The following is a 14,651-nucleotide window of genomic DNA, read 5'->3' on the forward strand; positions in this document are numbered from 1 at the left end:
AAGGTTTTTTTTTCTTTTTTTTCTTGGAATCCAATGGGTGATGCCGAAGAGAGTAGCCTCCCTTCTTTTTGGCTGGTGGAATTGGCTGGGAAAGCATTCCTCTAATATTTGGAATATGGTTCCACCTTGTTTGAAGTGGTTGGTTAATTTGGCGAGAGAGTAATAATTGTACTTTTGAAAATATTGTGAGATTAGTAGATCTTTTGTAGCCTATACTAGTTGGGACCTTATTCCAGTGGGATAGAATTTGGGGTTTTACACATCGTATTTCCATTTCTAAATTTCTTCCTTCTGTTCATATCTCTTCATGAGGTACTTGTATTCGTTTTAAGTACAGAGTGTTCACTATCATGAACATGATGTCCCTTTTATGAAATAAATCTTTCATTACCTATGAAAAAAAAAAAAGGATTCGAATTTTAAATGAAAAAAATTCGCTGAAAGATAAAGTTTACCCTCATTAATGAAAAGATGAGTCTCTTGAGAAGATTTGTCATGTGCAAAGAAGAGCAATTGAAACACCAAAGAGGAATAATGAGTTGATTCAAGTCAAGGGAATGAAAAAAAAAAAATAGAGAAAGACCTAAAATAACATTAAAACAAAAATATCAAGTATGCCATGCTAGTAGCCGACCCCAAAATGTTGGGACTAAGGCTTGGTTGTTGTTCTAATTATGCAATATGGTATCTAGACTTTAAAAGTATAACAAACATGAAAAATGTAAGGAAGAGGAGTAAGAGGAATAGTGAAATACAATTCCTTATGAGGATCAAAGTTAACAAGACAGGCTAAAGAACTTAAGATTTGATTACTTGTAACATGGAAACTTCTAATGTGTAATTTCTTTTGGTGGGTAAAAGCTTTTTAGGGAAAATCATTTTTTTCCCTGCCAAACTGGCAGATGCCCTATGGGTGCTTATAATTTCTTTGCTTCAAGAAATAGGGCTGCTGCCACAAGCAAGATAGGACCTAGCAGAATTGCAAAATCCAACAACTAGGTGAAGGAAACAACAGCGTCATAATGGTGGTGATGATAGTGTTGGGTGCCACAGTGGTGGTTGCGGTCATGATGGTGGTGGCCACAGTAGTGGGCTGGTAGCTGTGCCAATGGCAATGATGACATTGTAGATACCGCTAGAGGGGGGTGTGCACAAGTCGGTTTGGGTTAGTTTGGAATGATTTTTCAACCCAAACCAACCTCATTGGGTTGATAAACTACCAAACCAAATCAATCTAAACTCCACAGTCCCTAAATTAACTGATCCAAACCAACCCACAAGTGACCAGTATAGATTGATTTGGGTTGGTCAACATGGGCTTTCTTTGTCAGGTCCATTGGGCATTTATCTCCAATAAGGGTCTCAAAACCGCCAAAGGCCCACATTTTTATTTCAATATGTATATTTCAAGAGTAACTTCCAAATCAATCAACAAAAGCCATAAGAAATAAGTTTTTTTTTTTTTTTTGTTTTTATCCCAATTGAAACGGTTTTGGTGAGAATGTTGGTTGTAGGTGAGAAAATTATCAGGTGAGGTAGTGTATATATGGACCAACCCCAAAAAGAACAATCCATTGCCTTCTTATTGGATTGGGATTGGGATTGGTTGGTTTGTATGCACACTCTTACTGGCAGTTGTGGCAAGTGATCCAACACTCTAGATAATCACAAATTTAAAGGATTTATTTGGACATTCCAGGTCCTATGAATTACTCCAAAAATACAAATTTTTGTAGGACCATACACGGGTCAGTCGGACTCAGGTTGAGGGTGAACCCGTGACTCGACCCCATCTCATTGGGTATTGGAGTATGTCACCTGCAGTCAATTGACAATCCTTGGGTCTCTGACTGCCATTTGCCTTCAGGTTTATGGACAAGTTTAATTGAACTGGCAGTTGGCTTCAAATCTACAACCACACACAAAAATGAAAAACCCCAAACACAGTACAACACACAACATCAAATCACACCATAGCCACCTCACCACACCCAAAGGAACTCACACTCACATGCGAGATGAATTTGGTTTTTAGCTTTTGATTTCAAAGAGAAAACCCAAGAGTCAGAGCCTCAGAGGTAATATTTGATAAGGATAGGACAGATAAGTTTGCATAGAAAAAGGGAACAAGAGAGATAAGGCTTAGTACGTGTCAGCCATGCAAAGCGGCAAGAATTTTAAAAGCCAATCAAGTAGAGACACATTACACAGGTAAAAAGAGGTTATTTATCTCACAATAATCAGTCGGTTCGGTTATAACAGTTAGCCATTATAGAAATCGACATCAGAACCAAAAAAGTGTCGGATTTAAAGGTTTACATCTGTTGCCGACCAACTTATTCAGAGCCGACCCATATATGATTGGGTCGAGTCGGTCCGGTCAATTTTGGTCAGGTCTGGGTTGGTTTGGACACCCCTACATTTCTGGATAGCCACACATTCAAAGGACGGATTTGGTCATCCAAGTTCATATTTCGAATTCCTTCAATAATTTTGAAATTGCCCATACATGTTCTCATAGACTTAGGGATTGTGTTGAAGGAATTTAAAACTTCCACCTGGATACTATCCTGGTAGGAATAGAAAATAATTCTACTAAACTAGTAAGAAAAAGAATTAATTTCCTATACTAAAGAGGAAAAGAAAAAAACTAATGACAAATAAAATATATACTAAACAGTAATAGACTGGGCTTTAGGTCCAACTAATAGTAGACTCCATCCATAACACCTACTGACAAATTGGGGAATTTGTCTACATGTGCCTGTGGTGGGTTTAAGTTTACTTATAAAACTCTGTAGAATTGCTGAAAAACAATTATGGGGTTGTGTTAGGAACTGAAAGATGGTTTGATGAGTTATTTTATGGCTATTTGATAGAATATTAAAGGATTTGATTTGGGGTTGTAAGGAGGGAGGAAAAGAGAGGAAATTGTGGTGTTTCGGCATAAAGAGTATCTGTGAACAGTGCCACAATAGAGGGAAGTATAACAGAGAGGAGAAAAGGAAGAAGAGTGAAAAGGGAGAGGGAAGAAAAATGAATAAGGCCAACATGCCTCAATACTCAAAACACTCAATATTTTTATTAATCAACTCCATCTCCTTTATCTCCTTTGAATACATCAAGCAAATATATATATATATATATATACACACACACTAGTAGTATTAGGACTCCTAATTTATCTAGTAAATTAAAAACCTAATAAAAGACTAACTTGGAAGAAAATAAAACCTAAGATAGTTAGGATGTCTTAGAAAATTGTAGAGTCAACTAAAGTACCAAAATACCCTTAATTCACAAAAATTGTAGAAATTATAGATTTTCCTAACTACAAAATTGATGATAATATAAAATAAAAACCCAAATAAAAAAAAACTATATGTAGATGTTGAAAACTACAAGTAGACATTGAAAACTACACAACTTTAATGTCAATTAGAATCCACATATGGAACCCATAAAATAGACAACATATATTTTTGGCCCTTAAAGTTTGGGGTTGTTTTCATTTTTCCCATTTACATTTCAAAATTTCATTTTGGCCTTCCATATATGATTTTGTTTTCATATTAGCCTTAACATCCATTTTCGTGTGTAATCTAACCGTATATAATTTGTGTTAGAATTGTGTGGTTAAATGATTAAATTTACTATATCCCAGCAGTTTAAGCTTTTGGGACAATCGGTAATTTAACATGGTATCAGAGCAAAAGGTTCTAAGTTCCATCCTTGTCTCCTCCACTCTACCTTCCATTTCAATTCTCACGTGTTGGGCCTCACCTATTAAGAGGAATTTGGGCCCAAACGTGAGGAGGAGTGTTAGAATTATGCGGTTAAATGATTTAATTTACTATATCCCAATAGCTTAAGCTTTTGGAACAATCGGTAATTTAACAATATGTTTTTATGCCAACAACAATGAAATTCCTACATTCCATAGCATTTTAGAGATGGTATTTCTTGAAATGGTTAAACATGAAGGGCATTTAATGGTCAAATCACTAATGGAAATGGACAGTAGGACCAATATGAAAATGAAATCGACACAAAGGGTAAAAAAAAATTGAAAAGAAAAGAGCCAGAATAAACACAGCCCCAAGCTTTAAGGGCCAAAAAGTGTGCTTTAGTCCATAAAATAATTCTTGAATAGGAAATTTGAATAGTAATCACAAATCAATCTTCCATGGGTGCATAAACCACCAAGAGGCCCAGTTATGTTGTAAGCCCAAATTGGGCTAACCCTAGCTTGTAGTCTCTATATATACCATGTTAGGGTTTACTGTAATTGATGACTTTGAGTATACAATAAATATGTAGCCGCTAGGGCTTTATTCTGTCAATGTAAGCTGATGGCCGAACCACGTAATTCCCTGTGTTCTCTCTTTTTTGCTTCCGCTTCTCAATATTATTTTATTCTCATCTTTAACTTGGTATTAGAGCCAATGGTTGTCAGTGGTTGTTTGCTTGTGCAACCTTCAAATAAATTTGTTGGTTGTTATTGGTGTGGTTATGGTTGTTGTTGGTGATTGTAGTTGTTGTTGGTTGTTGTTCTCGGCACTTCTTGGTGACCATTCTATTATTTGGTTGTTTTCGGCTTGTTCTAAAGCCACCGGTGTTGGTTGTTGGTCAGAGTAGACAGAGAAATCCCTTGCCAATTTGGTGGATTTTTGTTGTTTGGGTATAGGTTTTAGCTGTTCCTTATCCATGAAAAGGATAACCTAACCCCTATAAAACTTTTGTTTGGTTTTGTTTGATATTGCAGAACTTCAGCTGGTTCATCTCGTTTTTTGGTTGATTCAGCTTCAATTTTGGCCAGTTCACTTTGTTTTCAGCCTCTTCAAGCAAGTTAGCAGTTGTGTGTTACAAGCTGGATCTATATGACTATATGCTCCAGCTTATGGGGGAGTTTTAAAGTATTGGGTTTATTTTTTTTTATAATTAACAAGTTTTATTGATATCAAAACGGAACACCCTAGTACACAGAGAGTGTACAAGGGGTCAAGAAATAAAATACAGATATTGCAAGAATCTAGGAAATCAATAAAAAAAGGGAATGATTGTTTTTGCAAAGCAAACAACCAATCCACTAAAGTTCTAACAAAAAATAGCTTGAGGTCTGGAATAGATCTCTCAATATCTTCAAAAAATCTACAATTTCTCTCCCTCCAAAGACACCACATTAAGCCCATATTAGGCTAACCCTAACTTCTAGTCTTTATATATACCTTCTTAGGGTTCACTGTAATTGATGACTTTGAGTATACAATAAAGATGTAGCCGCTGGGGCATTATTCTGTGGATGTAGGCTGTTGATCGAACCACATAATCTCTGGTGTTCTTCTCTCTTTCTTGCATCCGCTTCTCAATATTATTTTATTCTCATCTTTAACATAAACTATCACTTGTCCCAAAATATTTTAGCGGGTAAAAATGTTGAAATTAATTACTTGACCATTATTCTAACACTACATCTTATGTATTGGCCTAGACACGCCCTTAATAAGTGTGGCTAAACAAGTGTAATTTCAAAATTTTAAATGGAATGTTCAGTGGAGATAAGGTTATAACTCCTTCAACTAAGAATGGGGACCATGTGAGGTGGAAGTGGAAAAAGAATGGAGACTTTGATATCCATTCTTATTATAATATGCTAAGGAGTTTACTCTTGTATCATCTTCCCTTGGAAAGACATTTTCGCGAGGGGTGGGGTGGCGTTAAGGCATCTAGAAGAGTTTCCTTCTTTGTTTAGACTACAGTGTGGGGAAAGATACTCACTAGTGATAGGTTGAGGATAAGAGGTTTTACAATGTGGCTTGGTGTTGTATGCGCTAATGTTATGGGGAGAGTGGATCATCTAATGATTTATTGTGAAGAGGCTTTTCAATTATGGTGTTTTTTCTATAGATCATTTGGAGTTTCTTGAGTTTTACCAAGAAGGGTGATAGATCTGCTATTTGGGTGGAGGAATTGGTTGGGGAGCACTTGTCTGGCATTTGGAATTTGGCACCGTTGTGTTTGATGTGGAGCATTTGGAGGAAGGGAGTGTAATAATTGCACATTTGAGGATGAGGAGAGTTCGGGGAATCAGCTTCTTGCCTCATTTATTTTCTCTTTGTTTGATTGGTCTCAGGCTTGGGACTCACATTTGGTGATTCCCTTCCAATGTTATAGATTCACTTCTTCCTTATACATAGGTTTTTTTAGTTGTTTCCCTCTTCTTTGTACTTCTTGGCTGCTTTGTCATCTTTTTGCATGAAATAGTCTTTTTTTAATAAAATTTTTCGTACTTACCAAAAAAAAATACTTAAAACGACTAGCTCTAATACCGTAATAACTACCACTTATCAAAATAGCTTAGGTTGATCAGGAATGATGAATTTAATCACTTAATCATTATTCTAAATAGCATAATAGCTTGCAAGTCCAACATTGGATTTTGCTAAGCATGCCTACCTTCTATTTTTTATTCCTTTTTGATTGGTATGTTACACATATGCTCAATGGGTCTTGAACCCACAAGGGTTTCATTGGAATACCTACCTGTAAGGGGGGCATTAGTGTTAGTGTCGGTAATTTTTTATTAACGTATGCTTGAAATACATCATTGGCTCACCGACCACAATTTTTTGTTGTTGTACGGTTGTGGTGACGACAATGACAAGTAAATATCTGCAAATATTGCCTAAATGCTAGCATGCATATATCGTATCTTCAAGCAAACAAGATAACAAATGAAACATGATAACGCAAAGAACACAATTCTTAACAAAAATATAAGCATCCTTCATCACAAAATCAACCTTTAAAATCTGGTGTTAAATACTAGTAGACTTTACAATGGATTGTGAAATTTAATATATAAAAAATCAGGGGGTAGCACAAGTGGGTGATAAAAGGATAAATGAAGTGCCTAAAACAGTCATTAAAAAAAAAAAAAAAAAAAAGGTAACAGAAACAGAAAGAAATGCTGTGAATAAAATTTCCTTACCAGGCTAAAATATCCCTGCTTTTCGGCTTTCATTTTCCTGGTACGTGTAGTCATCAGTTTTAACAAAAGGGTGAAACCTAAAAAGTGAGATGTCCAATGATTCTAGGCTCCGCTTGTTTAACGTAAAAAAATTTCTTAGCAAATGTGTTTTCAATATAAAAAATATTTTTAGGGAAAATGGATTGTTTAGTTCAAATCCTGAAAATTATTTGTGTGTTTGGTTGCACTGAAAGTCTCTATGTTAAAACTAACAGAAACAACCAAAAAAATCAGTAGAAAGTGATAGTTGAGGTGGAGAGGTGTCAACAGGAAAAAAAAGAGGGGGCACAGGAGTTGGAAGGGTGGTGTTGCAGCAGCACCAGGGGAGTTGGGGAGAAAGGTGATGGTGGAAGCACTGATATGGGAAAAGGTGGTGGTGGAATGAAGTAGGGTTAGGTAAAAGGTTGTGGTGGCCAGGCAGTCAAATGGGAGGAGAGGGGGAAAGGTGAGAACGGGGTGGATGAGGTATCGGTAGTAGGGACAGTGGGAGGGGTGGAGGCATAGGCTTGGTCCAAGAAATGGCTCACACTTGCAAAAAAGCATAGCTGTTTCCCACTTCTTTGGTTATAATTTTCTGTTGGTCAAAAATTTTTTTTTCCTTTAACTGACAATTTTGATTGCACCTAAAACAGGAAAATTCAAAACACATTTCTAGAAAAAAATTTTACGTTGAAACAAACGGAGATAAAACTTACCAAGCAAGCATCAAGATCCTCACATCAGTATGATCTACTTCCATGTCTGAACAAAGAGCTTCAATTCCCTCTGGGCTGTTGAAAAAACAATTAGTATACTGAAGCTGTACTTGCATTTTCATACATGAAAGATAGCTTTTTACATAAAACAAATAAACATGGTGGAGCTTGATACAAAAGTTAGTTATCAACTCATCATTAAACTAAAAAGGATATGAATTAAATTTATTACCAAATCAGTGTTAATCATAATAAAAAGAATATCAAGAAGCATCACTTCTTTCTCTTTGGAAAAACATATTTACCATTTCTTGTCATAAGAATCTGGTTGGATCTAAAGGATCTAAAAGAAAGGGAAAAATTTTAGTAAAAAAGTAAATATATTAGAAGACAAAAGATTAAGTAAATAGGATGAATATACTCCATCCTCTCAAGAATATTACCAAAGTTGGGAAGAGCAATGAATCCAAGAAAATATAAGCAGAGAAGATTTCTAAATCCATAATTGAAATATAAGCAGAGGCAATACAAGTCAGACGTAACAAAGAAATTGATTTAAAGAGGGATAAAAAAAGAGAGCTTACGTTACACACTAAAAGAATGGCATACATAAGCGCAGTGGTGGAGCCAGGAATTTTTTCCAAGGGGGGGCTGAACTATCGTAACTAAAAAAAATGTTTTATTTCATAAATTAATTTAAGTCAACAAAGTAGTGCATCCTAAAGTCATTTTTAATTGATTCCAAACTAATTTGTTTAACAATCATTTTTTCTTAATATAGAGTTAAACAATCGCTCAAAAACTCATCTTATTACAAAACTTCATTTTGAGAGAAGTTTGATGGATTTCATACCGTGGATTAAACGAATTCCAATATTGATCTTTGTAATCTAGATCACATTCTAAAGAAGCAATATCCATTTGTTTGGGTTAACATCTTCAAGTGTTTCTAGGGGATTTTACCTATAAAGTTGAACCAATAACTTCTAAATTATGACATTTCTTTCTCAAAAAACAATCATCAAATATGGATGGTTTGTCTATAAATTAATTACACTTTAAAATCTAATTATTAAATTTTATAAAATAGTTACGGTTATATAGCTTAGTTAAAAAGAAAAGAAAAAAAATTTGAATGAACATGAAATGTAGCTGCTATATATTATATAAAATTATTTATTTTTGAGAGTATATAATATAACATTCATTTTAAACTACACTAATTCCTAGAAATGTTTGTACCTTTAATTCAATATCAATGTTAGCGTCCAAAAATTATTCACTCACATGGTAATAGTATGTATATATAAAGTAATAAACTAAAATTTGACAGCCAAACATACTCCATCCAAATAAAAATAGATAGAAATTAACAGCCACACAAAAAGTTAAGGTTAGTGCAATACAATTGTACAACACATACTATCACAAAAGAAAAAGAGACAAGAGTAGTAACTAGTTTAGTGATAGTCTGTAGCAGTAAATGCTAAACAGAGCAAGAGTGTGACAGAGTGAGAGACGGAGAGAGTGAGAGATCTGTACCAGTTATGATGGTCGCCAGAGCCTGGAAGACCACGGACTCACTGCAGTCAGTTGACTGATGGTGCAAAGGGGTAGGTGCACAGATTTTTTTTTTTTTTTTTTTTTCTTTCGAACTATGGTGATTTGGGCTATATTAAAGGGGAATTTAGGTTTTGTTAGTTTTTGGATGGACAAAGTGAATGGACCATAAGATGGATCATATTTATTTGTACCAATTTAATGTTTTTTTTTTTTAAGAAATACAATCTCGACAACATTTTCATAATATTTTCACAGCAAATCTTAAGTGATAGGTTGATATTGGGGGACAAAAGAAATTCGGTGGTAGGTTTAAATTAGAACCAATAACACCTTACCACTTATAAATTGTTGGGAAAATGTTGTGGACATAGCATTTTTTTTTGTGTGACTAATTTAGTTCTTTTGGTTTGCTGGACTGCTTAAAAATTTGAGCTGCTGCCTCTTATGATATAAATTTTACATTTTGAGAGGCAAAATTAGAAAATTTCGGGGGGGGGGGGGGGGGGGAGCGCAGTATGCAAATTTTTATCTAAGTTATAAATATTTTTACCTACTCTAGGGGAAAATTTAGAGTATCATGCCCTGATGTATAAAATATGCTGATAACTGAATAGGTTTTTTTTTTTTTTTTTTTTTGAGTGATAAATAAAAAATTTTATTGTGAAGAAAAATGCATAACCAAGTGCACAGGGAGTATACTATGGGTACATAAAAACCAGAGCCTCAAAGTACAAGGATTAATCAAATCTAAAAGAGGTGGGGAGAAAAAAAACAAAGCCTACTGTGCATCCACTCATACAAAGATTGAAAGAAAACTAATTGATCTGAAGAGGGATCAAAAAGGAGAACTTGCATTACATACTAAAATAATTGCATACATGAGCACATCATGCATTGAAATATAAAATAATAATGCTGACTGAATATATATATATATATATATTTAAATTTTATAAATAACAAATTTTATTAAGATGAAAAATGCATAACCAAGTACTCAGGGAGTATAATAAGGGTACATCAAAACCAAAGCCTCAAAATTCAATGACCAATCAAATATAAAAGGAATGACAAAATAAAAAATAAAAAATAAAAATAAAAGCCTAATGCTAGTATCCACTTACAAAGATTGAAAGTACCCTAATTTCAAGTCTATAATAAGCTTCGAGTATTCTGTTCCTACAAAAGATTCCAGATTAAGCAATGAGGGACAGTCTTCCAAGCTTCTATGTTCTGATGTTGACCAAATCTACCTTGTCAGCAAATCAACATATTTAGGACACTTTTCAGCATAACCCATTGAACTCCAAACAAGCCAAAAACCACCTCTCACAATTCTCTAGCTATAGGATAATGGAACAGTAGATGATCAACAGTCTCCCCACTCCTTTTGCACATACAATGCAAATCAGTCACTAAGCTTGCTGAAAATAAGAAGCAATCAATTCTAGGGTTGCTAAGAGTAGCCTATACAACCTCCCTAAGTCATAGTTGGGAAAGTGATCCCCCACCACTTGCCAAAAATAAGAAGCAATCAATTCTAGGGTTGTTCGACCATGTGTTGAGATGAAATCAAAAAATTCATGCATTGCTTGAGAAATATTCTCATCTCCCATTCAATCTGTAGGGAAACAAACCACCGACCACATTAAAATCACTACCCACAAACCAAGGTGTATCCTACCAACTTTTTTTTTTTTGGATAGATGGGTGTATCCTACCAACTGACTTGAACATACTGCTCCTACAACTGAAATCGTCTCTCCAAGTCTAAATTTGGACCATATACACCTGTGAAAACCCCAAAAAAAAATTGATCATTCACATTTTTGAATTTGTACGAAATAGAAAATCGCCCCACCGCCTTGTCCACTTTCTCCACTATCCTCATCCCATAACAGAAAATTATCTTGAGGCCCCCAAAAGAGCCTAAATACAACCAGGAAACATGGCCCCAAACTCTGCACCTATTTTTCAATCCTCCCAAATTTCTGGTTGTGATCTAGAGGTTTATGGAAGCAAGATCAACTCCCTCTCACTGTAGTTATGTTTTGCAGGTCTGGATTTATAATTAATGGTGCTAATTGCTAAATAAACTAATCAACTGCCTGCTAACCTTCGTTCCTTCCTTCATCATATTCTTATGTTCACTGTCTTCACATGTCCTCTATTTCCTTTTTAAATCAATCACCATAATTCTGTAACATTCTTTCAAAACTCTCTTAAGAAGTCCCCAAAAATTTCCCAAATCCTTTTTAGTTTCCTCCTTACCCACTCCAAGGTGTTTGACTTCCCCATTGGAGCACTACCTAGTTCCTCTCCCGCTAAACTCACCTTTTCATCCAACATGTTTGACGTGGCCATAGGCTCCACATACAACGGGTCATCACCATCCCCCCAATACATAATTTCCACTCCTATTCCCATAAACTCCACCTCATACCAAGATTCCAAAGTCGAAACATTAAATCCTCACCCATATCAGATGTGTCACACCAATCTCATGATGTTTGGCCACCCCAATCCAGTATCACCTTGCCCTGCTTGTCTGCACTATGCTGAGACAACACATCCTAACCGAAGGCAATAGTGGTCATTGTGTCCCTTGCTGGCAACTGAGGTAGCCTCAGCCAGAGAACCCATACACCGGAGTTGCCCACGACTGCCCTACCTTCCCAACATAGTTATATATGATTTAATGTAGACTAGGATTACAATCCTCAATTAAAGAAATACACAATTGATTTCAAAGCTAACTTAAATTTCACACACACACAATTTAAGGCACAATAGTCAAATAGAAAAGGCAAAGATTAGCATAAGCATTTTGACATAGTAGACTTACTCAATCATAGCAGAAGACCCATTTGCATACGAATAGTATAAGGCGTCGATTCGTTCCAGCTCTTTCGTAGTGGCTTTACTCGATGCTGAATAATTGAGATTCATGGCATTATAATAAGCATCGTGAGCTAAGTAATTAATATTATTTAAAAACCAATAAATGACAAAGCTAGAAGAAGCTTTTCTTTTTTTCTTTTTCTTTTTTTTTTCTTTTTTTTAAATTTCCACAATACATATGCATAGTGCGTGTCAATCAACAACAGAGCAAAACCATAAGAGAATTTTCCAATTCCAATCACAATAGTTCATGAATTGGAATTTTCTTTTTCCCGAGAAAATTAATATTGATCACCAACACAAACACACAATTATGCAACAAATATATTCCCATCACAATAAGCGATAGCTCATAAACTGAAAAAGAAGGAGTTTTCGAAAAATAGAAGAAAAGTAAACCAAAAAAAAAAAAAAAAAAATATTTCACACACACACAATTTAAGGCACAATAGTCAAATAGAAAAGGCAAAGATTAGCATAAGCATTTTGACATAGTAGACTTACTCAATCATAGCAGAAGACCCATTTGCATACGAATAGTATAAGGCGTCGATTCGTTCCAGCTCTTTCGTAGTGGCTTTACTCGATGCTGAATAATTGAGATTCATGGCATTATAATAAGCATCGTGAGCTAAGTAATTAATATTATTTAAAAACCAATAAATGACAAAGCTAGAAGAAGCTTTTCTTTTTTTCTTTTTCTTTTTTTTTTCTTTTTTTTAAATTTCCACAATACATATGCATAGTGCGTGTCAATCAACAACAGAGCACCATAAGAGAATTTTCCAATTCCAATCACAATAGTTCATGAATTGGAATTTTCTTTTTCCCGAGAAAATTAATATTGATCACCAACACAAACACACAATTATGCAACAAATATATTCCCATCACAATAAGCGATAGCTCATAAACTGAAAAAGAAGGAGTTTTCGAAAAATAGAAGAAAAGTAAACCAAAAAAAAAAAAAAAAAAAGAGAGAAACATACCAGAGCGGAAGAGATCGGCGGGGGAAGAATTGAGGGAGGGAGTTGAATTTGGTTGACCCGTTTTCCTCGATGCAGAGCGACGCATCTTCAGGAATTCCAGCGAGAGAGAGAGTGAGATAATCAGAGAGAGCGATCGAAGAATTAAAGCTTCGTCGCTCGATCTTATGCCCAAATCCTTTTACAGAGAGACAAAGAGAGAATTTTTTTTTTTTTTTAAGTTTTGGTTATTGGGTTTTCTTTCGAATCTTTTCCTTTTTAGAGAGTTGGGGAAATTGATGATGGTGTTTGAGAGAAAGAGAGAGAGAGAGAGAGAGAGGTGTAGATCATGGATGACGTGGTTGGGTGGTTCCTCAGATTTGAGGCTAATAACTGCAGTCAATTGTCGCTTGTACCTATTTATTTTGGTAGAATTGAAAATTTTATTCGGTTGAAATTGAAAAATTATTATTAAAAGTGTTATAAATAAAAATAAAAGTTAGTTGAAATTTTAAAATAAAATTATAAATAGTAATAAAAATAAGTTAAATAATGAAATAATTTTAATTTTTAATCCTAACCTGAACGTATAAGTATCATGTCATATGCCAAGCTATTAAGTTACAACTAGTCCCTTCCCCTTCTCAAAAAAAAAAAAAAGTTACAACTAGTCAAGAACCCGTCAACCAATTAAGCTAGAAGCTAGTTGTTAAAACGTGAATCATATCGTAAATCGATTTTTTATTTTTTTGTATTGTATATTGTATCGTATTGTATATCGTAAAATACACAAATACATGATAAAATTTATAAATAAATAAAAATTATAGATATACATATATAAAGGGTATATCAATTATAAATTTTGAATATGTTTAGCTAATAACTAATTTATTTATCACTTAATATCTAATAAGCTAACTAAATAAATCAAACTAGCACATGTTTAAGAGAGTGAGTTGTCCCATATTGCTTAAAAGAGTGTGTTATGCGTAGTATAACTTGCCCTATCATCCCTTAAAAGTTACCATGGCTTTTAAGTGGAGTTATGGTGTGCGTTTGTGTTAAAACTCATTTCCCTCTCCCTTATGTGTGTGTGTGTTTGTTTCTCAAAAAAAGCTAGCACATGTTTATAACATACACATTCAATTTGCTTAAATTCAGAAGTGATAATATATTATAAATGACCCAAAAATTAATTTATTTTCATCATATTGACTAATCAACCCCATCTAAGTCAATGCTATCATCACATTTATCATTTTGTGAATTTATTTCTTCATTAAAAATTTTTTGATCATCATTAGCATTTACTATCTCTTCTTGTTCTTTTTATTTTAATAATTAAAAAAAAATTCTTGGCATTCTAGTTTCTTGGACTTATAACAATAATGAAAAAAATTTAAAAAATTATATTTTTAATATTATCTATTCATAGTATAGAAAATAAATTTGTAAATATTAAAGTGAAGTGTAAGTGTGTACTATGTACTCCAA

The 14,651-nt window shown here is 34.3% G+C and overlaps 1 protein-coding gene across 3 annotated transcripts in view; it reads right to left on the reverse strand.

Moving 5' to 3' along the window:
- LOC111996800 (uncharacterized) overlaps positions 1–13,545 on the reverse strand; it is a 28,959-nt gene extending 15,414 nt beyond the window's left edge. For 2 of the 3 annotated variants that reach the window (XM_024028804.2, XM_065770212.1), the window contains exons 1-3: positions 12,134–12,252; positions 7,726–7,800; positions 6,992–7,028 (exon numbers count right to left, since the gene is read on the reverse strand). In XM_024028804.2, the coding sequence (XP_023884572.2) occupies positions 6,992–7,028; positions 7,726–7,800; positions 12,134–12,237 (216 nt within the window). In that variant the 5' untranslated portion in view covers positions 12,238–12,252. Of the gene's footprint in view, positions 1–6,991; positions 7,029–7,725; positions 7,801–12,133; positions 12,253–12,693; positions 12,779–13,178 lie in introns of those variants that run through there. The other variant, XM_024028796.2, reaches the window with a different exon arrangement.
- Between the last annotated feature and the right edge of the window lie 1,106 nt (positions 13,546–14,651).

The sequence above is a fragment of the Quercus suber genome, unplaced genomic scaffold (genome assembly GCF_002906115.3).
Source record: "Quercus suber isolate HL8 unplaced genomic scaffold, Cork oak 2.0 scaffold_123A, whole genome shotgun sequence".
Taxonomy (NCBI): Eukaryota; Viridiplantae; Streptophyta; class Magnoliopsida; order Fagales; family Fagaceae; genus Quercus; species Quercus suber.